A 26,957-nucleotide genomic window follows, 5' to 3' on the forward strand; every position below is an offset into this window, starting at 1 on the left:
GGCAGAGGTGGGTTTGTTTGGCCGAGCAGGACTGATCCGCTGCCTTTGTAGGAATAATAAGCACAGAGAGGTTTCTGGAGAAGCGGGAGGCTGGTCCTTGCCTGGTAGTGTTTTCCATGCATTGGCGTGACTGGACTATGCCGGGCAAGCTCTGGCAGCAGGAGGCCCATCACTGTGGTCTTTGTTTTGGTAGAGCTGACAAAATGGTAATAACACACATGCAAATACTGCGTGTACACGTGTTCAGAAACTCAAAGCTGGGGGGAGGGGGGGGAACACGACATCATCTCTTACTTTGAGCTTTTACAGAAAAATGACCTGACTGGAAATCAAGCCGGCCAAGGGAGGCAGCTGTAGAAGGCATCACGGCAAGAGGGTAGCAGGCCCGGACACCTTCCCGTCGTGACCGTGGCGTGGGAGGGGGGGGGAGGGTTTTGTCGCTGACGCCTTCACCACGGGCCCGAGCAAACACCCCGTCCCACCTCCTCAGGAAGCCCCCAGCCCCCGCGTTCACTCCTAACACCCCACGAGTGACTTCGGCCCGCGGGGAGAGCCGCCTACGGAGGGGCGAGGAGACTCAGTGGGGGCGAGAGGGCCGCTCCGCCCGGCCCGACCCGAGCCGGCCCCGCCGCGGGCGCACATAGCGGAGCGAGCCCCCCCCTCCCCCCCCACAGCACCGCCCCCCGCTCCCGCCGCGCTCATCCGCCAACGGCCGCCCCCTCGCGGCACCGCCCACAGTCGCGGCCTCATTGGCTCGGGGCCCTGCTCGTCTGCTGGCTCAGCCAATCAGAGCCCTCTCTGCCTGCCCCGGCGTCGCGGGTGTGGGGACGCGGAGGGCTCGTCAGGCCGGCTGGGCCCGCCCCTGGGAAGGGCAGGGCGGTGCGTCCCGTCCCGTCGCGGGGGGCTCGCGGGGAGGGGGCGCCGGCTGTGGTGGCCGCCCGGGCTTGTCGGGCTGCGGAGCGCAGCTGCAGCCCCGCAGCGTGCCGCCGTCCTCCGGGTAAGGCGGCTTTGATAGAGGCTGGTGATTTCGTGAGGTGGAGGGATGATCACCGCCGGGGGGTGGGGGGGCGCTGCTAACGGTCGTGCTGGAGCCGTTCGTGGGGCGGGGAAGAGTCGGGGCCCCCGGGGCGGGCAGGGGGCTGCTTGAGGGGCCGGCGGGGACGGTGCCCCGGCTCCGGGGTGGGCAAAGGGGCTGCTTGAGGGGCTAAGAGGAGGTAGGTGCTGGGGCAAAAAGGCTCCCCTGAGGAAACAAGGGAGCTGTGGGGGGAAAGGGGGCTCCATGGGACGGCACCGTCTGTGAGACATCTCGCGTGGGGGAGGGGGGGAGGCGCAAGGAGGAGCGCCTCTGGTTGCGGTGGAGCACCGCAGCGCTGCCTGGCTGCTGGATAGCTCTGCCTTCCTCCAGGAAGGCTGGGTGATACAGATGCAGCATGCAGGGGCTGTTTGAAAAGGGCTAGGCAGGTGCGTGCGACCTGGTTGGAGTGAGGTTTCCTGGAGATCATCGTTTTTGGAAATTAGGCCTTAAAGCAGTGCTAGGCTAAAAAGTCTACCGTTGTGAGAGGTTATTGTGCACAGCTAGCTGTGTGCTGAGCCAGGGCTCTCTAGTGTTTCTGTCTCACACTGGGTCTAGGTGTGCTGTCTAGATCTGTAGCCGTGAAGTCCTGGAGGCTTCTCTGCACTAGAACCAAGGTAGCTGCATTCCCTTGTTGGAAATGCAGGAGCTCTACCTTTGCCTCTTTTGGGGAGGAGGAAACTGGTAGCCTTCCTGGCCTGTACAGGGGGTGTGCGCTCTCTTTTCTCTCAGTCTTGAGAGCAAGTAACAGTTGGCATAACCATCTGCGCTTGTGGTCTCCTCTTGTGAGAGCAGTCAGTGTTTGTTCTCCTCCTGCAGGTAACTAACTAAGAGTGTGCAGTGGCCTCTGTAGAGCAGCTCTTGAATCTGTGCTGGGATTTGTGTAGGTTGGTGCCTTGCTGGAGGAAAGGTGAGTAGGATTATTTCCATGTGTTTCTCTGGCTTCCTAGCTAAATGCTTCCATAAGTGGGCTGATATTTAAAGAACCTATCACTGCCAATCCTTTCTAAGAATTTGTTTGAAAATAGTGATTCTGCCTAATCTTGTGTGTAACTGAACTGAAGTTTATGGACCCCAGATAAATTTAGCTCTCTGTACAAGTCTTTTATTGTGTATTCCTTTAGCTATATCTTATTTCAGGCTGAAAGTACCCAACTGAGAATGGCTGTAAACAGGTACATCTTCTGTATTGAGGGGTTTTGGTTTTTTGTTGCGTCTTAATTTGGCCTTATAAATTACTTGATCTGTTCTTGTGGATAATAAGGTATGTTAGTCTGAACGGTGAAGTATCTGAAGAGATGGAGCTTTTACAGTGTTAGGAGTTTTTGTAGCAGTTCATGCTGTGAACACACTATACAATTTTTAATGGTATACATGGTACGTGAGACACGATGGGGAGAGAGTACTTTGGCTTTAGATTGAAAGCTGTCTAATGTTCCTTTGCTGTAAGACTGGGGTCTTAAAGGGTGCAGGCTAGTTCTCTATCTGAGAACATGAACTTGAGTCCTAACAGAGTTGAGGTCTTTTTGTAACACGTAGCAGATTATCATGAGTCGAAAAAGTAGATTTGTATAGGGATTTCTTGTCCAATAACCAGCTTGTCCTATAAAACTTTTTTTTTTATCACTTGCTACCTTCCCTTCTATTTACTAATTGACTGCTATACGTCAGACAATACCTGTTGATGTTCCGTAGAATCTGGCAGTCCTTAAAGGCTTTGTAAGTCTGAGCTGTACTAGTAATTAGAAGAAGTTACAGAGCTGGGGAGGGGCTGCAGTTTGTCCTTCTGTGATGTAGACCCTCTGCTCCCTGGGAGTAAAGAAAAATTAAGTTGCTGTTCAATGAGACAACATCAAACTACTGAGGCTGTTAACTAATTGAGCTTCTGTACGTAGCTGTTAAAAGGCTTTTTGGTAAAAACAAATGCTGACGTTGTTCTCCACGCTTCCTAAAACCACAACGCATGAGCGTTATCCATACTACTGACCTAATTCAAGGTTAGAGTGGGCCAGGGTTTTCAAGCTCTTGATTTGAGACACTTGGAGACTTGGAGTGTGATTCCAAGCAGCTCCAACTGATTTGGGATGATGGGAGCTTCCATAAACACACATGTTCTGGAAATCCGGTCCTAAGCTCAATGTGCAGAAATTGGACCTCAGGTTCTTCAGCCTCCCGAATCGTGCCTATGATTTTGGGGCCATATGAGGAAAGGTCAAGAGAAAGGTTGCTATGCTAAGGTGAGGTTGAGTAGATTTTGCCTGCTAGTGCTCCTCTGAGTATACAGCGACACCCCCAGTACAAGGCAGTGTTGCAGCTTCTTTCCTGCTCAGTCAGTCCCTGTCTCTTCTGACATCTTGGGTCAGAGTGATTAGGTGGCTCTCAAGAGAATCATAATACTCTGTTAGATGGACTTTTCAGGCCTCGCACAAATAGCTAGGATATTTTAGGCTGGACTGGAAATACTTGGGTGGGAGGACACAGTCCAACTTCCACTAAGGAAAAATCAGAGGCTACTGTTGCTTAGACAACAGGAGCAGAGAAAAATGCAGTGCTATTTGATCTTTGGAATGTGTAGCTGTCCATTATTTAATAAGGACATAAAATATGCTGTTTGTGCCTACAGCAAAAACCAAAAACATTAATCTTTGTGTGTGCGAATCTGGCACTGTAATTCATAGACACAAAGGGGGAAAATGCACTTGAAAGTCAGAAAGAGAATGGAATGCTCTGTGAGATCACTTCTGGACTGTGTGAAATGGGGACTTACTCTAGGATGCAACACACAATTAGTAGTTGTGATGTGGCAGTAGAATTTGGGGGAATGGTGGGGGAGGGAAGAGGTATCTAGTGGAGGAGCAGGAGGCCTGGGGGAAAAATGAAGCAGAGAGATTGGCATAATTAGCAGGGTAGGGTGGGGGAAATGTGAGGAAACGCGTTAAGCTGAGCATAGCTGTGGTGAAGTCTCATTTGAGAAAACTAATAAAATTCTGTAGATCACCAGTTTGAATTCTGTGGTCCTTCTCTCCTGTTGCTCTGGCTCAGGATCACTGCTGCTGTCTGCGCGTTTGCACTCCCGCAGAGCCAGCGTAGGTCTGGCTCCATGTCTCACCTCTAATGAGGTTATGAGTCACCAGTGAGATCTGCTTTGCTGGTTGGGAGCCACTGATGTTGACTTAGTCACTGTTTAAGGACATGCGGGAAATCTGTAGACAGTACTCTTGCCTCTCACATGAGAGAGGGAAGCCAGGAGACCTCAAAGGTGAAAACTTGCTTGGTAAACACCTATTTCTCAATTGATTGTATTGATCCTGATAATTGTGTGCTCTCTGCTGCCATATTACTGCTTGTAAGGCTTTTTATATGGGATGTAGTTGATATCTGTCACCTGTATCTCTTCAGATGTATCATTACTAGATGCCAGACCAATCTTCATCTGTGCCAAGCTGCAACCAAAATGGCAAAGTACAAGCTTGTTCTCCTAAGACATGGAGAAGGAGCCTGGAACAAGGAGAATCGCTTCTGCAGCTGGGTGGACCAGAAGTTGAGTAGTGATGGGATAAAGGAAGCTCGGAACTGTGGCAAACACCTTAAAGCACTGGGTTTTGAGTTTGACCTTGTCTTTACCTCTGTACTAAGCCGTTCCATCCAGACTGCGTGGCTGGTCCTGGAAGAGATGGGCCAAGAGTGGGTCCCCATTCAGAGTTCCTGGCGCCTGAATGAGCGTCACTATGGTGCATTGATTGGCCTCAACAGAGCAGAAATGGCTCTGAATCATGGAGAAGAGCAAGTGAAACTATGGAGGAGAAGCTATGATGTTACCCCACCTCCCATAACCGAATCTCATCCATACTATGAAGAGATATACAATGATCGCAGATATAAATGCAGTGACGTCAGTGATGTCTCTCAGGATAATCTCCCAAAGGCTGAAAGCTTAAAAGATGTGCTTGACAGACTTCTTCCGTATTGGAATGAAAAGATAGTGCCAGAACTTAAAAGTGGCAAAATGATCCTCATATCTGCCCATGGCAACAGCAGCAGGGCACTACTCAAGCATCTGGAAGGTAAGGGTTCTCTTAATCTTCCCCTGTTCTCCTTACTCGTTTCCTTGCACCCTTCTAAGTTAAGCGTAGCAAGTGCAGTTTGCTCTCTAGCATGCAATACTCCCATTTGGATGATATAACCCACCATCTGTGGTTTCCAAGGAGAAAGTGAAAAGCTGACCTACAGGAAGAAGAATCAAACTGGGGAATGAGAGAGGTGAGGAAGAATTAATTGGGTTAATGTAGTTCTTCTCTTGAATAGCCATACCCCTCAATTCTCACTGCTTGTTTTAAACTAGTGTATCCAAACTAACTCTGGAGTTAGTCTCAATAGAAAACCTCAGACTCTAAATTTTTTTTCCTTCATTTATTCAGCTGCATTGTCAGGGGAGTTGAAGTCATAACCTGTTCATTAAACAAGCATTGTTATAACAGCAGAATAAAGTGCTTGTCTTGGAGTTGTGGAGGAAATTGACTGTTACTGTGGTGGGTTATTTCTTTTGAGACTTTATTCTTGATAACTCTTTACTTACAAAAGCTGCTGTGACAGGGAGTTTTTGTAGAGAGCAGCTACTTGCTAAAGTTTATGCATGTGCACTGTCATTTTGTAGTATAGAAAATGTCTGTCAGTGAACAGTTAAGTGTAGTGGCTCAGCATAGGGTTGTTAATTAATTTGGGAACCGAAAAGGAAGCAAGTGTACCTTTAAGTCGCTGCCATATTTTTCCCCTTCTTGTTAATAACATGGCTTCTAATTCCAGGCTTTCTGAGCTGGAAGACGAACTATATTGATTTCCTTATTTCTATGGGTAGAGTTAGTGAATGTACCTGAGAGTGCAGTCTGACAGATGTGTAGTTGTAGGTATGCCCAGACTGGCTTGTGCCTATTCTTTTGTTGTTACTCTGTGTGTGTGTGTGTAGTGGGGTGTTATTGTGCTTTTTTTTTTTCTTTTTGGCCATAAAACTCTCTATATGCCTTTGTACTTTTTGCATCAGGGTTTTCTGGGACAGTCAGAACAGCTGATCCTCTAGCAGGAGTCAAATGCCCAGGGCATAAGCATATACAAATGCTGTCCAGAACTACAAAGGTAGTGAATTCTGGGCTACAGATCACTGCTCAGGTGCAGGAGGAAGACTGGTTCAAGCCAGTAGCCAGTTACCCCGATGTGGTCAGGGTGGCTTATCCAAACTATATGAAATGATAAAAATTAAAGGGAAAAAAGTGGAGGGGCCTGCCCCCCCCCCCCCCCCCCAAAAAAAAAAAAAAAAAAAGCACGGAACCAGTTCAGGAAGACATGCCAACAAAGCAGGGTGGTATACTGCAAGCTGACCACAGTTTCTGCATGAAACCCTGAGCCATGTTGTGTGCAGGCACAAACCAAGGCTAGAGGTGACAGTATCAGCAATTGGTAAAGGTTATTTTAAAGACAGTATGGCTGAATTCCCTCTTACATTGGTAAGACTTGGGATTAATCATAGCTGAGGCTGAAGCTGGAATAACTCCATCTGCAGTATAAGTTAGAGAAGCTGCAAAGCTCTTTGAGACATTCTGTTAGCTAGGTCTGACTCCTCAAGGGCTGGCCACGCTACAGCTGTTTAATATTTAAAAAAAAAAAAAAAAGCAAGGTGGGGTAGAGCTATATCCCTTGTCTGTACTACACTAGACCTCACTAGACCCTCCTGGTGTACATGCATGTAGTGAAATCTGAGGACAGCTTGGCAGAGGATCTAGTTCTGTTGACCAAGGGCTGTCCATCAGCTGCCCCAGCTCCCACGCAGGAGCACTTGCCAGATAAGTGATGGCTCTTTTGCCTCTAAAGTGGTATAGATCTGAATTGCTGCAGAATTGGCCTGGAAGGTTGCATGACCGGAAAGCCTTAAGACCTGATACCACCCGCAACCTACATTTTTTCTTAGAACTCCCACCTACATCTGTCTGAATATAAGAGGTTCTTTGTCTGCATTGCTGACTGTGTTTCCCTTTGTCTCCTGAAAGGTTGTGAGCCTCTGCTGCTCTGGAGCCTTGCCCAAGTTGGACCCAGTTCAACAGTGCTTAAAGTTGGTCAGCCTGCTGTACTCCTAGCATCTGCTCTGTGGGGTGGGCTTTATTTTGTGTGTATTTTTTTTTTCATGACAGGCTTCGTGTGCCCTGCATGCGAGTAGAAGTTTCTAAGCCCCTATAGCTGTTTATCTTAGCCAGAGCCGTGGGTTCTTTGGCATTTAGAAAAAATGCCAAATGCCTTAAGACATCCAGGCGTACATGACTGCTCTGATATCACTCATAGTTACAACTTTAAGTCTTTGAGGCTATTGCTGGGAAACTTTAAATGGCAGTAATAAATGTTTTCATTCAACTTGGGTCTGAAAAAACAGTTAATCCTAGACATTCCAGGGTGAAACTGTTCAGAGAATGCCTTTTCTGAAAGGTTTCACAGGTTACCCTTAAAGTTGCTATTTCAAAGAAGTGTTTCTTTTTTTTTTTTTTTTTTGAAAACGGGCTTGCAGTTCTTCAAATTTGAATGTTTTTCTTGTTATGATTAATTGGTAAAGAGCTTGAAATGTTGTGGCCTTACTTTCCACTCGCACACAAAAAAAATCATCAGAGCAGCAGAACATCAAGCTAACAAGACTTTGATTGTGGGTTTGGATTTTGTTTTTGTTTTTTCAGTGCTCAGAGCGGACCTCACTAGGGTGTATGAAAATATCTGCAGGATCTGTCACAGTTTCCGTGAGAGATGACTTTATTTGGAGGAGAAAAAAAAAAAAAAGACAACCCTCCAGTAATTCTGCTGAAAACAGTGTTTAACACAATCCTGGCCATGCTCTTGTATGCACTTGGAGATCAGAAACAGTAGCTGCTCTGAGAGCTTGCTTTTCTGTCCCTGTAGATTGGCGTAACCCTTCCTCAGAGTGTGCTGTTGAACATCTTGGAGCTAGAAGCTGTTGGCCTCCAGTGGGGGTGCTTAGCTGACTTTCTTTTTGTAGGTGATAACCATAAACTTGGTGAATGCCACCACAGACAAGCATGACCATTTTTGTGCAAATCGCTGTTTTGTACAATCCTGTTGGTTCAACGCAAGTAAGGTGCAATGTTGGCATCAAATTTGAGTTTAGTGACTAGGCTTGTCCAGTCCTTTCAGAGCGATTATCACCTGAAGATGATGCAAAGAATACCTGTAATGATGCTAAGAATCATTGGCACCACTAAAAACTGACAAAGCAAGAGATGATTTTTATTTGGTTTTCATAGGGATGGGAAGGCTCTTTGAAAGTATGACACTTTTCCTCTTATGGCAGTTTGCTGGAGTATGCTTCTTGTTATGATTTAATAACTATTCTGGGTGACACTGACTGGAATGGACTATGGCATGTAACTCAGGTCTTCACACAGGGCATATTTTTTCTTTTATGATATGGTATGTCCTTGCACTGAAAGACCAATGACCTCAAGAAATGAGGAGACCATCAAAACAATTACATCAGCTTTGTTAGATAAATTTCACTCTGGATGCCGAAATTCTGATTACGGAAACATCAGTTGCTAAAATCTGCTAAATAAGCATCCTAAATGCATAGAGTCTATTTACAGGTGATTATCTCAAATCCTTCAAAGGAGGAACAGTTTGCTCTTTTATCTGATAACTGATACCGTTAGCACAATAGCTGTGACTAGCTTGCCTTCCTTCTGTTGAAGGAGTGATTGAACACTAGGTCTAGTGCACTGTTTGTTCCGTGTGAGTAGCAGAGGGAATTGTATGCTGCCATCTGGCCCAATGTGTTTCTTCTTTCTCTCCTGACCAGTTTCTCCTGGGGACTGGCATTAAATACCTCAGGACAGGGACCCCTGGGGTTCACAAAACCTAACGTTTTTATGCTTTCCTTTCTGTTGAAATGTTGCCCTACCTTCTAGATATGGAATGATAGTTTCTGAACAATTGGGTGATGAGGCCCAGTAAAACTGGGGGTGAGGGAGAATTAGTCTCTGAGGGGGAAAAAGATGCAAACGTGCCACCTCTTGGGCTTGATTGGCTGTGGTTACAGAGCTGGGTCAGAGCTCCTTAACTGGTCTCACAGGTTGAAAGTGGTGACTGGGGAGGGCCTGTTACTGTTCCCTCCAGCTCGTGAGCAGGGAAAGCAGTTGCCCTCAAGGGTTTTACTTGTTTGCCTTACTGTGGGTGTGATACTGGTACAGTCATGGTGCTCCATAGCTTACATGCTGGAGCCACACATAATGAGTCCTGGTGGGAATTGTGTGTTGAGGACTACCTAATAAATTAAGGAGGGTGGAATCTGGCCCTGAGTGTTTAGCTTATTCAACTAAAGCTTCAGTGTTTTCACTAAGCTTGCAGGAAGGATACAAGGAGGTCTGGATCTCCTATTACAAAGCAGCAATTGCAGAGCAAGCCTGTTGTGGCTGAATCTATGCATGTGATCTTATGTTTTGTTAGATGAGTCATCTGGCCTCAAACGTAGTTGACATTCAAGGGAGGAGGAGTGTAGCTAGTTTCAGTGATTGTTGTGTTCTTATGTTTTGGTGCCTTTCTGTCCATCAGGATGCAGGGAAAGAACCTGGTAAGAACAAATAAGAGGGAGGGAGAAGCTTAACCAACTCTTAGAAGTTGGCTTTAGATGGTCAAAATCAAGTGCCATGGGTTTTGCATCTGTAGAACTTCCTAGAATGTAAATGTTTCCAAGCACTTTATGATCTATTAGATAAAGGTGAATGCTTAAACCTGCAGAGATGTGTTCTTTATGCACTGTATCTGCAAAGTCAGTCTTAAAAACTACATCTTTCAATGAAGGATCATATTGTAACCATAAAAAAAAAAAAAGCCATAAAGTAGTACTGGCTTGCATTTTTTTAATCATGCAGTTCAGTTAATTGAAGCAGAGGTTAGCTGGGAAGGAATCCTGAATGTGACTTTGAGATAACTTTTTTTTAATATAAAAATGCTGTGCAAATCGTTATAATGGTCTTTATAGTGATTGTGTGCCTAATTTCTGCTCCTCAACAGCAGCTGTATAGCAGGAAATGTTTAACAAGTGTTCATGAGACAAAATGGGAAATGTCCACTTGAAATTTTTGTGAAGAATTTGAACTAGGTAGAATGCAGTTGCCCAGTCGGCATTTTATCTGAGGTCCTGAGGAAGACATCCTGAGCCTCACTAAGTGCTGTGGGATAACATGTTTATAAATAGGCAAGACCTTAATTTTAAACCTCCTTGGGAAAAAAACCCCTACTTCTAGCAGTGCAGTATGCTTCAGCAGTGCTGAGGCCCAGGCTTTGGCATTACCTTGGTGGGAAGAGTATTGCTTCTGCAAAAGTCTTTTCTATTTTCCGCTGCACCTTGTACTTGGCGGTGGAGTCCTTGCCCTGGTTTCACCCCTCTTCCTTTCTTTGTAAGACAGGCCATCTTAGATGCTGAAGTGCAAGAAAAGGTCACTTGGCTATAGTTAGAGCGTGTGAAGTAACTGGATAGCAGGTTTTGCTCACCCCTGCAAGGGCCAGAGTGGAAGATGTGCTCTCTTTAGTGCTCTTCTAGCCTATTGGGGTGTGGTCTGTGTGCATTTAGCTTGCAACTGAAGAGCTTGTGTGTCAAACCTGATAAGCATCTTGCTTGCTGAAGAATAGATTTCCTTATGCAAATACTGTAACCGTGCTGAAATAAAGCAACAGGGCGTTAATGTGTCTCTTCAGGATTTTCTTCTGTCTTCAACCTGCAGTTCGGGCCCTCTGTCTGTGAGGCAACACTTCTTCCACACACAAAATCCTAAGGAGGAAAAGCAAGTTGCAGCAAGTGTGTTGGCTATTCTAGGTTGCCTTCTTTTTGCCTTGTAAATTAGTACTGTAGTTGGCATTGGTGTGGTTGCTCTGTGCTATGAAAAGGGTAAAATTTATTTCTGAATCTGTGTAGCTACTTAAGCTCCTTTATTTAATCCATTTTTAGAGGACTTCCTTAAATATCCTGGCTGCTGACCACATTATGTGGTTTACCCAAATTCTCCTGCATGTTTTCATCTGCTTTGTGCAAATCCAAATGTTTTAGTCCAGAATGAATGGAGGGGGGGTGGCAGGCAGACTCCCTAGGGTCAGATTCTCTGTGGATGCATGGTGACATCAGTATAAATCATTGCTATAAAATCTTTGAAATGGTAGCTCAGACAGCTCAGCTGTTAGTTTTGCAAATCAAAATTTTTGAGCACAGTGCTTTGTCTGGTAAACAGACTTGGTATTTTTTCTGTTGGCATCTGTGTGGTTTTAAAATTTCAGGTACTCCTTGAAAGCTCTTCTGTGAGTCTCTGGTCCTCCTGCCTAGAACAAGTGAATTATGCATCCCTTGTAAGAAGGGATGGCTTTGACTTGCAGAATGACGTTTTTATTTTAAATGGACTATGGCTCAATGTAAGACAAGCTGTAAGGCTCTTGCAAGGATTTGTCTGTTTCTCCAGCTCTGTGCTCTTCTGAAATTTAGGGCTAATCTCAAAATAAATACTTTAGGCTAAATCAAGGCAAGAATAGGTCTCTGCAAAAATTCCATACTTGTGTGGTCTCAGGGCAGGGTAATAAAATGATTCTCACCTGTTTGAGACCAGAGAGTAAGCTTAAAGGTTTTGGTACTCTCTCTTTAAAAAGAGTTCATCATGACTCATTATCAGAACTTAGTTTCCCCCTCCCCTTCTGCCTAATGTGAAAATCACTGGTAAACTTACACCTGTGTGTTCAGACAGCCCTCTGTTTTGTCAGCTGCTCCAGAGGATGTTTTTCTCTTGCCCCTTGGTCTAGTTTATCTATTTAAGAGCTTAATTGTATTATTTTCTAAACTTGGATTACTTGAAATTGTCTTGCTTTAAAACAACAGGCTGTCATGGGACCTCAGTGTTACCAAAAAGGGGGAGGAGGGAAACTATTCCCAATGTCATTAGTCCTCTCTTGCCCAGAATTATTCAGGCCTTTTGTGAAAACTTTACTCAAAGGCTTGTTCTTGAAACTTACTTAGATGCTTGGAAGCTTGTGTTTTAGAAGTAAAAATAAGCAACAATTTCATTGAAAGTAGGTCCCCTGAATGTCTTAATTATACAGCTAGATGAAATAGTTTATTTTCATCCCCAGGTACATCTTGTTTTGATGAAATGGAAGAATACAGGAAACTGCTCCAAGTTGCAGAAACTGAAGACTCTTCCTCCCTTCCTTTCTTTCCCCTCTCTCCCTCATTTAAAAGCAGAAATGAGTTGTCTTGTATCTAATAATTCTGGGAACAGTAACATAGGGAATAGTAATGTACTGCAAACTTGCTCCTGAGCAATCAAATGTGGGCAAACACTGTTCCTCACACTAGGAGAATTTAAATACTGCTTTTCAGAGATTGTATCGGCTTCTTGCACAAACTCGGAAAAGTGAAGAAAAAGATTAACCCTGATACATTGTGTCCTCACAGAGGTTGTTTGTACTGGTTGCTTAGCAGAGGTTTTTTCATGTTGGAGTAGCACCTGTAGGCTCTGATCTTCTTGAGCTTTGTGTTGTATTAGCATGTATGGGTTGGGAAGATGTGGAGGAGAGCTTGCTCTGCGGACTGTTTTAATATAGGAAATATACACTCTCCAGGGCAGAGTCTCTTCATGCTTCAGTCCACATGTGTAGACCAAAAAGTGAAGAAAGTCTTCACCTTGCTGGGAATTCCCTCCTGAAGCTGTTGCTAAACCATTCTTTCCAAGCTGTGGTCTAGATAGGAACGGACCCTTGAGAGTAGCTGCTGTTACTCCAGCCTCTGTCAGCAGCTGCTTGCCTGTTTGAAGCCTGGGTAATTTCAGAAATAAGGCTGAGTCAGATGGGCAATGAGGAAGCCTTGCGCTAGGTGTAACTCTACGGGCTTTTGTCTTTGGCAGGCATCTCCGATGAGGACATCATCAGTGTTACTCTCCCCACTGGCGTGCCCATACTTCTTGAACTCGATGAAAATCTGCACCCTGTGGGCCCTCACCAGTTTCTGGGTGATCAAGAAGCTATCCAAGCTGCCATCAAAAAAGTGGAGGATCAAGGAAAAGTTAAATCTTCTGAGAAGTAAAATCCCAGTGACCAACACAGTCCTCTTCTCTGAAGCGTGTGGTAATAAGTGATGCTTTATGTGTGAGTGTTAGGTTGCACTATGCGGAAGTCTCAATTTTGAGCACTAAGTAAGTGGAAGGGATAGTTGTTGAGTCTTAGTTGGTAGATTAACCCTCTGCCTTTCAAAAACTGGAATTCAAATCTCAGCATGAGATTATGGATATTGGAATAAGAAATCAAGAGGGCAGTTCAGGTAATGGAAACTTGCGGGGCAGTCTGTCCCAGGTCTAGGCTTGAGGGAAGCTTGAAAGGAATAATGGGATATGTTAAAGCCCTCTACCAATAATCAGTCCTGATCTCTTGGGGAAAAGACATGACACCAGCTCACTGCACTAATTAAGTCTTAATGTTACAGGCACTAAACTTTCTCACTGACAACATGGCATCAGATAGGAGTTACTCCAAAGATTCTTGTATGTCATTGGCCATGACAGTTTGTGTTCTTGGCAGTGTCTTCTGCCTTGCAGAATGCTTTCAGCTGTTCAGTTCTTTCCCCCTCCACTTTGTTATTTTGAGTCTTTCAAGGCCAGCTCATGGTCTACCAGAAAATTTTGTAGAGGTGTTTAGACTATTGTAGTTATCATGGATATCTCTTTATTACACTGTGCTCCCATTCTAGGCATCCAGAAGGCACCCCTCTTCTACCATCTTTGTGAAGCTTAGCATGACCACGTTTTGCTGGCTTGCAGTAATGGGATTTCACTCAGACTTTAGTCCACAAACTAAGAACAAAGAAGTGTCCAGCTCGGTGTGTAAACTATCACTTAGCCTTTAATGAGTGACCTGAATAGCTTTCAAACATTTAAATAACATGTACTACTGGTTTGATCATCTCTTAATAAAGCTGTTGGAAGCATTCCTGTTGACCTCAGTAAGACTGGACATATGAAAATTTTTGATCGTTCTTCAGTTGCAATGAACTCTTGATAAATCTGTTCCATAGTAATACTACTGTGGCATTCACTGTATCAGTTTATTTGGAGGGCTGTAATAGAGATATGTAATGCCTGTAAGGTGTTACTGGGTGCAGTTCATATAGCCATCATGCTAACAGGAAAGAATAGTCTGCTCTGTCTGAAAGTGTTCTCCTGTAAAGCTCTCCTCACAATCGTAACTAGATTCCTGCTGAGTGCAGTCTTACTTGCTGCTTTGGCACTAAACTTGAACAATATGCACTGTGGTTGGGTGTAGTGTGTATGGTGGTTTGATTTCTTCTTTATTTATGTGCACAAACATCAGGAAATTCCCACTTTTGAAGACTTGCTCTAACTTTACGTGCGAATGTAAAACCATTGTAACTTAAACTTAGAATTTGACCCAGTATTCGAACATGTGAGTGTCTGAATTCTTACCTCAGTTACCAACATGGCTGGCACTTGCTTAGGCAGTATTTAAGAGATGAATGTGTTCTCAGCATGGCCCAGCTACAGATCCCTTGAAGTTTGAGAATTTCCCTGGTATAATAGTCTAAACTTTTTTTTTTTTTTTGGTATCCCAAAGTGGCTACATCTTTGCAGTGAGTAGCTCTGTAGCTCTCAGAGTACAATAGGATGGCTTTTGTTTTGAGTAGTGTGACAGTGCATTGTACTTCTAACAGTCTCCCTGGTACTTGAAGGGATCCTTTCCAGGTCTGATACGAGCTCACATTAGGGTAGCACATACTCTGGTTGGTAGTTTCTCTTGCATGAGCAATACCTGGGCTTTTCTTGGGTTTTATTTTTGTAGCCTTTGCAGTAGGAAGAAAGATATTTTTCTCTTTAAAAACATAAAGCTGATAGGTTTCCCCTTGTCTTGTACAAGCAAGGATAAATCAGGTTTTTATTTCCTGTCAGCAGCCCCCTCTCCGCTACTGTAACTTTGACACTGATTGGCTTAATGCTTTCTCCCCTCCTCCCCACCCCCCCCCATTTTCTGTGCACAGAGAAACTTTGAACGTAGGTTGATATTCTACACCTCAGTGCTAGAGTTAATTTTCTGATCAGAAAATGTTCACCTGCCTGTCCCATAGGAGGACCACTGTCACTCAGGTGATTAGTTTCCTTCCCGCTCCATCATTGAATAATGTGTGAAGTTTAGTACTGAGTAAGAATTCTTGTAGATCTATCAACAAGGCAAAACCACCTGCTATCAGTGGGAACTGCATGTATCGGAACGTGTTGGCTTATAAGCTCTTACAGGCATTGGCTATCAGTGTTCATATTTCTTTGGCGTTGTGGTATTGTAATGTAGGACAACCTCATTCTTGAGGACTTAAGAGGCAGCTGGAAAGTACTTGGAAACAAACCTGGCTGAACTGGGAGGTGCTCCCTAACAGAAAGGGAGAGGGCCTTCATGCCTGGTCTATAGAAAGGTGGGTGAGTGGAGTGTAAAGGGCTGTTAATACTTCTTTCTGCAGCTGAATGGAAGGATTGAAAACAACCTTTCAACAGAACTGGAGACAGTAAGGAAAGAACAGCAGTGTGACATTTTTCAGATGGCACTGTTTCTGCAGTTTTTCTTGAGGTCGGAGTGGTAGTAGTGTCCTGGGAAGCTCGACTTTGATTGCCTTGGTTGTGACTCCAAAGTGATGACAAAATAGTTTGTGCAGGATTTCATATCTGTATCTGGCAGCAATACCACCTTACAAGTATCAATTGGAACCAGCTAGGGATTTCATTGTGCTCTTTAATAGGGTTACTTTAATACCTTGCAATGCTGGCTTCTGAAAAGCCTTGCAATTTAATACTTGGTTCGTAAAAGACACATCTATACTGGAGAATAGAAGCCAGCTTTCCTCAGCAGTGGCATAAGGACCTGATCTTCAGGTTTAGTTGCATTATGGCAGGGGGACAGATGAGAAGCTCGCGGGTGGCTTTGTAAATCAGCCATTGGAAAACATTTTTCTCCATGGTTGCGAGTGTGCCTCAAAGTCCTATGAGCTAACCAGTGTCTTTATGGTTGTCATGGATGTAGTTGATTTGGTTTGTTTATGTATTTGTAACTTGTATTAGCAATAATAGTTTTGCAATCCTTTTGAAAACACTTTGTAAATATGGTGGAGCTGGCAGGCTTTTTACAATTCAATAAATTCATCTGAAATAGAATTTCCTTTGGCTTCAGTCTTTCTTCCTTCTACTCCCTTCTCCTTTCTCTCTCCTTTCCAGGACTGATTGGTAAATAAAGCTGACCTTCAGGGTCCCAGAGCTCCTATCAAGCTGTCCTTGATCATATATCATGCAGCCAGTTGGGGGATAAAAATAGCGTTAGAGCAAATGCACTGCCCCACTTCTGCAACGCAAAGAAGTTGGGTTGGAAGGAAATATATACCTATTTGAAACTATGGAGGGGGACTTGGACAGGAACAACATTGAGCGTGTTCTATGTTTAGTTCCAGAACCACTAGAACTAAACAAATGTGCACTGTTGCCTGTGCTTGTGGACCCCCTGCCCCAACCCAGTAATAAGAAGACACATGATGGTCTGTTTAAAACCATAGCTTTGGGAGACAAAGCCAACCTCTTCACAAAGTGCTCCAGTGTCAAGGAGAGTTCTGATTCCAATGAAAAGTTTAATAGACCCCAACCTGTTCTTATTCTTGACCTTTACATAGAAGGTCTTGGATACTGGGATGAGGGGAGGCAGTATAAAGGCCTGAAAAAGGTGGAAAATTCAGGTGGAAAATGAAAGACAAACGTGTGGCTTAGAACAAACGCATACTGAGGAAACTGACTCTTTTTTTTTAAAGCTGACCTTGTGTGTTGAGAGTGAATGAAGAATGGAGCAGAGCTGCTGTCCAATAGCCATTCGAACACTGATACTGTACATCTTGGTGTTGACTGTGGGAGTGCTGCCACCTAATTGCAGGGTGCATTGGTATTTTAAGGAGTTGTTCCAGCCACAAGTCGCCTTTTGTATTTTGTACCCTCGCTAAATTCTGTGTTAGTTGTGTAAGTACCTCAGATTCTTCCTGAGTCAGGAAAAGACCATCTAAATGCTGGCTTGGCTGAGTCCTACTTACCTTTTGTTCAGGAAAGGTTAGAGTGCAAGGCGGGGTTTGTTATGATCAGCTCAGCCTGCACAGCCTGAGGAGACGGGGACCGCTTGGTCATTAGTGGCACTTGGCAATTGTCTCACTTGTCTTCTGTGCAACCTCTCCTGAGCCTTAAATTCCCCTGAGTGGGGGAAGCAGGTATGAGGACAACTCTTGCTGCTCAGGAAATCTCTGAGCTATGATAGGGTAGGGACAGATTGCAGGGATTCAAATGGAGACTGTAAAAAGGTTTAGAGAGAAGGAAACCTCCAACTTGAGACCTGAACAGAACAGGTATTGCTGCCTTTATCTTCCAGTATGGTGGCAAAGGTTCTGGGGTAGACAACTGCAAGAAAGAACTTGACTCCTAGCACCGCACAGAGGAGAGAACTCCATTCTCCTATGGAGAAGAGAAGCTGACTACAACATGAATACTAGCATGTCTTCCTCCTACTGCTTTACTAGCTTATTAATAGGCTCCCAAGCCTCCTTGGGGCTATCGCAACAGAATTTAGCAGAGGTGTTGTCCCCACTATAGTAAGAAGGGGAGAGGTAGAAAGGTCTGTTTAATCCTGCTCCTTAAATTATGCTGGCAAAAGGGGGAGGTTAGTGAATATCAGACTGTAGATGTTACTGTGCTGCGAAGTCAAGCTCAATGTGATAAAGTGGCCTGAGAATCACTTCTGAATGCTGTTTTTTCAGAAGGAGAGATTGAACAACAGTTGCAGATGGTGACACAGATGCTGTAACTACTCTCTCAGGCTCCAGAAAGCAGTGGTGTCCCTAGTGGGAGCCCCAGATTGGTCACTGGTGTTAGAAGTGCTGTGTCTGTCAGTATATATTTCACTAACATAACTGTGTTTTTCCTCAGACCTCCTCCAGCTGCTTTCTCAACATTGCATATAAGCTTGAGCCATTTCCCCATGCTCTGCCTGGCAGTTGCTTAAAAGGAAAAGGTACTAGCAGGTAGTTACTAGGCAAGGGAAATTCTCTTTTCTAGAGAAGCTGTGAGAGCCCTGGTGACAGCAATTGTTTAAGTAGATGTTTTGGTTGTTTTTGGCCTCAACAGTTGCAGAGCCAAGCAGTGCTTTGCTGCTACCTTCCAAGTCAGTCATTTCTAGCCATTAGGAGCAAGCAGCACAGTGTGGTACCATGGAGGACCCTGATGCTACTAAAGCTATAAATGGATGTGTTTTTATTTTCAATCGACAATATTTTCCCTCTCTGTTCCCGGTGGCTTACCTAGCAGAGGCAGCAGTCCTGGAAAGAAAGGAGATACGTGTGCTATTAATCCCATCCACCAAACTGGGGATGCCTTGCTGGGGAGTTACCTAGTAAATTCCCCTTGTCTGACAGATGCTTGTCAGGCCCTCCGAACTGCTGTAGCGTGCTTGTGCAGTGCTGCAGGTGAAGCTGAGCTAGTTCCCCAGTTTAGGTCTGTGGTTCTGCAGCTGCTCCAAAACTCCACAGATTATGGATCCCAGGACCTGTTCAGAAGGCAACAGGTGTAAAGGCTAAGCTAGGAGTGGGCAAGCAGGTGTAAAGATCTGCAAGTGTCTCTAAGGTCAAAGCAATTGCTCTTGACAAAGATTGCAACCATAGACTTGACTTGCAGAAATGCAAGTAGACAACAGGTGGAGCAAGTGCATCGTGGTAAGTACGTGTGGAAAACCAGGAACAATTTTATGCTCCTATGTGCACGTAGGAAGAATAAGGCGTTTTCAACCACTCCTGAAGGGCGGCATGTCTTAGTTCTGTTTGCCAGCACTGCCCTATAATTTAGCAAGTGGTGCAAAGGTGACTTAGTTCTGATGTGAAATAAGTTGCAATCATCACTTAGGCTTCTGGTACAAATCAGAGTGATTAGCCTATTTTTTGTCTTGCATCAGCAGCTTCGCTGGTCTAGGTAAATTCAACAGGAGCAAGATTGGCAGTTTGCTGATAAATATTTAGTCTGCAAAAAACTTCAACCCTCCTGTCCCCAACCAATCCCAGTCAGTGGTAATACCTTAATAACTTTGTACGAGTCAGAAGAGGCGAGGGGGGAAAAGTCACTGTTGCATGAGAGGAAGTCAGTGATGAGCAGATGCCAAATACCTGAAAGAAATTGGAGCCTTGGGTTTCTGGGATCCAACCTCAGACACTCTTGTACTAACTTTCTGAAGGACTGTGTACTTTCCTGTTTCCCTTATCTGAAGTTAAGTGGGAACTGAAAGAACAAAACTGCTTAAAAAAGCAAGCCTATGTCAACTTTTAAGCTAGGCACTCCAGATGCCCTTCACGCATATCTTGAAAAATGTTGACTGACGTGACTTATCCGAGCAGAGACAGTCTGTAGTGTAGCTGGTTTAAAAAAAAGACCCCAGCAATGCTGATTCGCAGTCTTGTATTGCAAACCCCAAATATCACTGCCTTCCATTGCATACCTTATTGTGAAAGATGCTTGTTAGTGTGATGTAAAACTCATGAGCTCTGGATTTGTAGTTTACAGTCAACTCTAGCTTCAACCCATGTCTATGAGGGAGTGTTTTTTAGGTATATGCACAAACAAATTCCAGATTTAATGAAATATGGTAGCAATTGATACTGATTTTTTTTTGGTCAGAAAATAACAAAGCAGAATAAAATTTCATAAATTTTACTTCCTCATATGAAAGCCTCTAAAAGACTTACGGAGATGAAAAGTAATTTCTTCTAATACTGGGAACTATATTCTGTGTTTCCTCTTACATGTCACTGGTTCAAGTGATTTCCCCAGCCAGGAGCCAGGAATACCCTGTATGAAGCTGTAAATCCTTTTCAGAAGTGGCTGATAAGAGATTTCTGAGAACTGTATTTCCTCACCTCATCTTGATATTGGGGATAATTGGAATCTATGCAGAATAATCATTAATATAAGGTCACACATTCCTCTTCATAACAGCTATGTGTCTGGTCTTATTTACAAGTAATGTCGCTAAGTCCCTGCTGCATTTCATAATTGTGATTTCCCCCCAATGCCAGACTGGGCTTTATCTGATCCTGATTAGAGCTTGCCTTATACAGTAGATGAACTTCATTTTAATATCATGTAGCATACATTGGCAATAGCAGAGACATTCAGAGAAGTGTGCAAATAATGATCATAAATATGCATAGTTATTTTTGTGTATCCATATAAATAAATGGATAGATTATTGTTTAATATTAGGTCAGTGTCCCTCTTATGCTCTGAATGTCCCTGTTCATGTCACAGGATTAAGCAGGTTTCACACTAGCGTTAGTCTGAATTTCCTGTTCTAAAGCTCTATATGTAAAATAGAAATTAAATCACATGTCATTGCTTCTGTTCTATAGGTTTGGTTCATTTTGCTGAAGTTTGGAATTGACCTATAAAATGATAATATGTTTTGATGGCAAAGCTTGTATTTTTAGCTGAAAAAGTGTGAAGTATGTTTTGTATTCTAAGTGGGCAGGATTTCTATTTAAAAGATCTTAGAACTGAAGTTTCAGACAAATCAAAGCCTCTGAATTTTTTTTCTTCCCAAACATATTAGAATGTATGATTGTGAGGGTCTGACTTTGAAATTCTTAAGGAAGCTAAAATTTTGAGGTTTCCCTCTGAATTTGTTGCAACATACAACTTAAGGTTGCATGGAATTCTACATTTTTTTTCTTGTTTATCTTAAATTAGGGACTCAGTAACCCATGGCTTTAAGTGCAACAGGTTAATTAAATTCTCTAAGCAAATTATTCATAAAGAGAACATGCTAGGGGGTTTTATATTTCCTCTGAAGTTAGGAGTTGCGGCTTCAGTTCTGCCACAGGCACTTCATCACAGGCAAGTCACTTAGCTCTCCCATCTATGAAATGGGGAGATGGGACTTTGCCATCTCATATGGTTGTGCTACTTGCATTAGAAGTTGAGAGGTGCTGCAATATATGACAAGGGGACTTTGTTGATAGGATAAGGAAGTTCCAGCATGTGATTTGCTTTGACAATTTGGCTCTCGATTCAGTGGCAGAATGTGAAGGAGAAGTTAGCTTGGGACAGAGGTCTCCCATCAGTTCCATGACTAAATAAATGGCCCTGCTTGATGGTAAAGTTCATAATGTTGTTGATAGAATTCAAGCTTTGTCTATATTTAATATAAAAATGTCTAGTGATAACAGGCCTTTTTAGACGTGCTTGAACTGACAATATGAACAGAGTTCTCCCTGACAGGAGTATAGTTGCCCTGCTTTTGGCTTCCAGTGCTTGTGGCAGGTGCTCTTGCAGTGGATATTGTTGACATTATGGAAGCATCTCAGCGTTTTCCCCCTGAACTTCTGCAAAGGAGAGCCTTGCAGTTGTGCTGAGTCAGCAGAGTCTTACCTGAGCAGATACAGCCACCACTACTTAGTATGCTCTATTATAAATGTATATTAGGGCAAATTCCCCAAGCTGGGTGCCATATTTGTAATGTATTTGACCTCAGCCTGGGGTATTACTAAAGCTGCTCATGAAAGAATGACTGTTGATGGTGTAAAAAGAAAAGATGCTGGGTCCATATCATCCTAGGAAAAATGTAAACATTGTTATTACTGAAAAGGAAACACATGACCCTCAATAGCAATGATATTTTTTCAATAAAATGAGTAACCACTACAATTACAACAGTCTTTTTTTTTTTGTGTCCAAGTTTTTAGTGCCAGTATATCTTGCAGTGTATCTTATGGACATATGGCTTTCATTTCTTTTACATATAACAGTAAGAAATTGATGCCTGCAATTATTCTTTTTCTCTCTTCCCCATCCCAATTTAACAGAAAAAACTAACAAGCTGAGTTTAGTACTTAATTGTCTTCTGAAATACGGTGAATTCGATTTGGCTTTAAAAGCCATCAAAATCTAAGTCCAGCTTCCAACCTGGCTTTAAGCACAGGTATTCCAGAAAGTGCCACTGATTCTTTTAAAAAATATATATATCAGGCTCCTTTGAAATGACCATCTCTTTATGTTACGCCTCAGGAAGGCTTAGAACAAAAAAAGCTGAAGAACTCGTTATCCTGTAAAGCCACTTTATGTATATTCTCAATACCTCCTGCTATGACTAATCTGCTATTGACAGATTCTAATCTAAAATTCTGTGTGCTGGGATTAGGCCTACCATATACAACTGCCGCCCTTTGTACAAATCCGCAGGAGGCCAAATTGGGTAGCAGCGGAAATGACTATATAAGCTACATTCCAAGTGTAAGTGGACTATTCTGCTCGTTAGCACAGTGGCAAAAGGTAATTGTTACCAATTTGAGTTCAATAATGTGTGTCATATACCGTGCTCACAAAACCAGTGGGAGAGTGAGGTTGTGAGGCTTTTTTTTTTTTTTTTGGATGAGGCAGATACCTTCTGAAGTACTTCATCTTGTGTCTTCTTCCACTTACTTGTTCAGCTTCTCTGCACTTCCCTTCTGCCATCCTAGAACTCAAACTCTACAGGAGCTTGTGTTTTGGTGCTGATTTCTCAGCTTGGAAAGCATTACTCAGATTCATGATCAGAATCCACCTGGAGTGCTGTGACATCTTTGTTCAGAACAGGATGTGGCAAATTAACAAACACCAGCAGGTGCCACAAATATATCTGTAAAATACTGCTCTCTATGCAGTAAAGAAACTGTTGCCATTTGGCTGAAAACATGGTCCTTCACACCTCTTTGAGGGGAAGAGTTACCACCTGGCATTCAGTGATTCCCTTGGCCGCTGTGTTGCCCTCATCTTCACCAGCTCGTGGTTCTGCTCCATCCTTTCATGTGGCCCTGCCCTAAACATCTGCGTCCAGTCATGCTTCATCGCAGCTTCTCCAGCAGCTCCCTCACAGTGCACCTCCAGAACACCTTCCTTGACATTTTGCCCCCCACTAGTTTGAGCTGCTTATGAGAGGTGCTCAGATGGGAGGAAACATGATGGAGCGTGGAATGTGTCTGCAAAGGGAGATATAACCAAAAAAGCCTGAGAAATGCTGTGATGAGGTATGAATTTCCAGCTGGAGCACTGTTTTACAGTTTATGGTCCTGTCCGTGTTCCTGTAACGCCCAGAGGAAAATGAGGACTTTTCTATGGAAACAGCCACCCACATGAGACAAACACTAAGTGACCCATTCTCCTCAGTGATTTTTCTATGCTCGTTTTGTTCTTTCTTTTACTCCAGTGAAACTCTTTATCCCAAAAGTGGCTGTTCCTGAACAACAGTTTTTCATAGCTGACAGTGAAACTGTTTGCATATTGGGACCAATTGAATATAGTACGAGCGTGTTGTAACCTCATGTTGTGCCTTCACCACTGCTGGTGAGATTTGTGGTTGCTCAGCACCTCATGGATCAGGTCTTTTGTTAATGATGTCCCTGAAAATGTGTTATACTTACAGACATCACTCGATGTTAATTTCTTCAAGATCCCAGGACAGTGTGCCAGGAATGAAGAAGAATTTGTTGAGTTAATGGAGGGGAAAAATCAATTATAGAAATATTAGTGGCACTGTGTTAGATATGCCTGTACTCCCTAAGGGCTGTCAATGCACTGCACAATCTATTTTCCAGTTTTATGTAGCTTTGCATTTGGCTTTCATGGAGACAAAGAAAAAGAGGTTTCACAAAACCCAATTGTTTGGTCTTGGTTCAAAAGGTGCTTAATAGCTTTGCTTCCAATGTCCCTGTTTTAAAGTGTTGCACGCAATAATTTCTGCTGAGCTCAGCATTTATGAAAAAGCAGGTCCCTTGAAGAGCTGTCTACCTGGATGCAGAGACCATGAATACGTGATCTTCTGCAGCTCTCTGAGGTAACGTGGGAGGGAAAAGAGGAGCAGAAAGTGCCTTTCCCATGCAGGTCAAGTTGCTAAACAAATGTCTTGCCCTCATGGATTTAATTTTTCCTCTGACAACAGAATTCTTGGTTTAAAATACAACAGTGGATCTAGCCCTTTGCACTTGTCTTGTATTTTTCAGTGTTCCCTTTGCATCCTGAGCCTTGCTCCTCTGGCAGTAAATGGTAGAAGTCCCACTGTCACTGGAAGGAGCGACCGGGCTTTCCACAGATTTTTTTTCTTCTTCCCTGGGTACAGAAATAAAGAAGATGACTTTAAAATGCAGCCTTCACTTCTTGTCAGCATGTTTCTTTCTAGATACCTGGGAGTACAAGTAAAGACAACAGCCTCTGATGGGCAGACAGGAAGAGAGCTAGACTTCACAAAACATGAATAACTGTAGATTCTAGCCTGTTCACTCACCTAACGGAGCTCTGAGTAATGTAGTGAGTTTTCTGAGACAGCGTGAGAGCTCTACTCCACCTTCTCTTTATAAACACATTTGGTTTTTGCACATGCTTAAACTACAGATTAATTTGTTCCTAAAATGAGATTGTTCCCTGCGCCCTCCCCGCGCTCGGGCAGCCCCAGCGCGCAGATTGCAGCAGGAGCCTTTGCTGGCTTTGTGAGAGTGCGCATCACCCTGCGATCACGGCACTGGCTACCTGTTCTGCAGATGTACTATTACTGCTCCTCAGCATAGGCAAACAGGGCTTTTATTTGGGCCCCCAGAACACAACAGATAGTTTTGTGGTGTATAGAGCGGGATAGGATTGGGGAGAGAGCCCGAGTCTGCATTTCCTGCCTCTCTCACCAAAATCACTGTCATTGCAGCAGTATGGGCCCCAGGCCTGGCAATAAAGATCCCTGTGGAGAGATCCCTCCCGTTGCTTGCAGCGCTCTGGTATGGAGCGCTGTTTGTTTGTTTATTTGCGTAGCTATAATCTGTGGGCAGCAATCCTTTCCAGGAGGACTTTTCCTGAGCCAGGATTTGCACAGGGCAGCACAAACAGCATATGGACTCTGTGAGTCAGACAAACCAGCGATTTGGCCAGCAGCCACGATGAAGAAATCCATGTATGTTTACTGCATTTATGTCCCCTCTTGTTCTCAGCACAAGAGATGTTACATGCACTTAAAATGTAAAAAATATATAGAAAGAGTAAAGCTCGGAAGTCTCCACTGGCATTTTACCTTGCATTTAGTAGAATCATGCCTTAGGTGCTTGATCATACAAATAAATGGACATCCCAAAACTGCCTGCTATAGGCCAGTCTGGCCACTTCCAGTTTTGTGACAGGCTTGAAGATCATTCTGAAAAATCGTTATAGTGCTATTGGGAATAGCCAGAGAGTTTTTCAAGTTAGATTTAAATAACCATAATAGAAAGTTACAGCTGGAGGAAGATTTCCCATCTCTTGTGATACAGCACTTTAGGGTAAATATAACACTGTGTTTACCAACGGAGGCTGATAGGACAGGCTTCATCTCACTTCCTTGTAGATGTGTGCAGTATGAATAGCCCCACTTGATCAAGGCTCTCCCTTGGCACCTTTTATTGACGGTGGAGAATAACAGGCCTTTTCAGGATGTGATTTGTCTGTTCCAATTCAGAAATGTTAATTTAGGTAAGATTAATGGTGTCTTCCCCCTGTTTGTTTCTCTCCAGTGACAAAGGGAGCCCCAGCGTGACCAGATTTGATTTAGCATCTATTTTACAGAAGTCTGCATCTGCTCAGAAGCAACCCAACCCCTTTCTGATTAGAAATGATTTTCTAGTTCCTGAGTTGATTCTGATAAGTGATATACATGCATGCAAATAAAACTATGATGGATATGTTTATGCTCAATTTTGTTGGTTGCCCCAAAGCTGGAAATGCTGTCCGTAAAGACAATGAACCAGCAAGCTTGGTCTTGCATATGGCTTGATCTTCTCTTCCACCCCACCTGGGGTCATGGGATCAGCTCCAGCACGCCTGGCAGGTTCTTAGGCTGCCTGCTAGCACCCCAAGCGGATGTCCTCAGGCTGCCTGGGAGGCCGTGGTGTGGTTAAAAAGTGAGAGAGCTGCCGAGTGGGCTGTGTGGCCTGCAGCTCTGTGCTCGCTCCTCAGCTGCAGCGTGGACAAACCCACTGTGTCAAAACACATCTTGGGACATGATCCTCCTCCTGGTTTCAGGCTGTGATTGCACAAGTCAGAGGACTTGCCTTAGGGCAAATCCATTGTGACTGAGAAGAGGAAACAGGTCTGTATTTTTTCCTGAAAAGTTAAATGCTTGATAAAACTTTGGTTCTCATCTTGTGCAGCCTCCAGCAGGTCCTGCTGGGAAGATGAGTGAAGCTGGGGGGAACTGGACTCTTCAGTCTCATCACCAAGGTGTTAAATATTTTACAAAATTCTCATGTTGAAAGCTGCAATCCGAGTGACTGAAAAAAGAGTTCAGACCTGCAAACTTATCTTCCAGAAAATGCCCACGTGAATTTTTCTGATTAAAAGTAGCAACTACTAGGGAAGTTCTCAGGACAGACAATTTCAAATTCAAAATAAAAATGTATCAGGAAATTAAAATAAAAAGGAAAGACCTATGACCAATACCCGTGAAGAATCATTTGACCACTGTCTAGATTTCAGCTGCATAACATATCTAGGCAAACAACCAAGAAATACTTATTTGTTATGCTTTTTTGTTTATGTTTCTGCAACTCAAGCCGCTTTAAGTAAATAAAACTGACTCAGGGAATTAGTGTTTTAAGGTTTTCCTTGATGTATTTGTAACTGTAAAACATATTTTACAGCATTAATGTCAGCATTCAGTCACTGCTTTTATTCTGCAGTCAATATAACTGGATATAGCTGATAATTAAGGGCCCCATCCCTTTTAGAACCACTCCTTTTACTTTACTGAGCCTATC

The 26,957-nt window shown here is 43.7% G+C and overlaps 1 protein-coding gene across 7 annotated transcripts; it reads left to right on the plus strand.

The window, feature by feature from the left end:
* The first annotated feature begins 815 nt into the window (after positions 1-815).
* Positions 816-26,774, plus strand: BPGM (bisphosphoglycerate mutase). 7 transcript variants are annotated; one of them, XM_068948035.1, is made up of 5 exons: positions 844-997; positions 1,892-1,982; positions 4,472-5,136; positions 13,000-13,219; positions 13,839-16,302. In XM_068948035.1, exons 3-4 carry the CDS (start codon positions 4,527-4,529, stop codon positions 13,176-13,178), a joined length of 789 nt encoding a protein of 262 aa, XP_068804136.1. In that variant the 5' UTR covers positions 844-997; positions 1,892-1,982; positions 4,472-4,526; the 3' UTR covers positions 13,179-13,219; positions 13,839-16,302. The 7 variants fall into 7 exon arrangements, with proteins under 7 accessions (XP_068804128.1, XP_068804136.1, XP_068804152.1 ...); XM_068948051.1 differs by lacking the exon at positions 13,839-16,302 and adding an exon at positions 25,716-25,888 and having other exon boundaries at positions 849-997; XM_068948061.1 differs by lacking the exon at positions 13,839-16,302 and adding an exon at positions 25,716-25,796 and having other exon boundaries at positions 849-997; positions 13,000-13,212.
* Positions 26,775-26,957: the final 183 nt, after the last annotated feature.

The sequence above is a fragment of the Struthio camelus genome, chromosome 1, assembly GCF_040807025.1.
Source record: "Struthio camelus isolate bStrCam1 chromosome 1, bStrCam1.hap1, whole genome shotgun sequence".
Taxonomy (NCBI): Eukaryota; Metazoa; Chordata; class Aves; order Struthioniformes; family Struthionidae; genus Struthio; species Struthio camelus.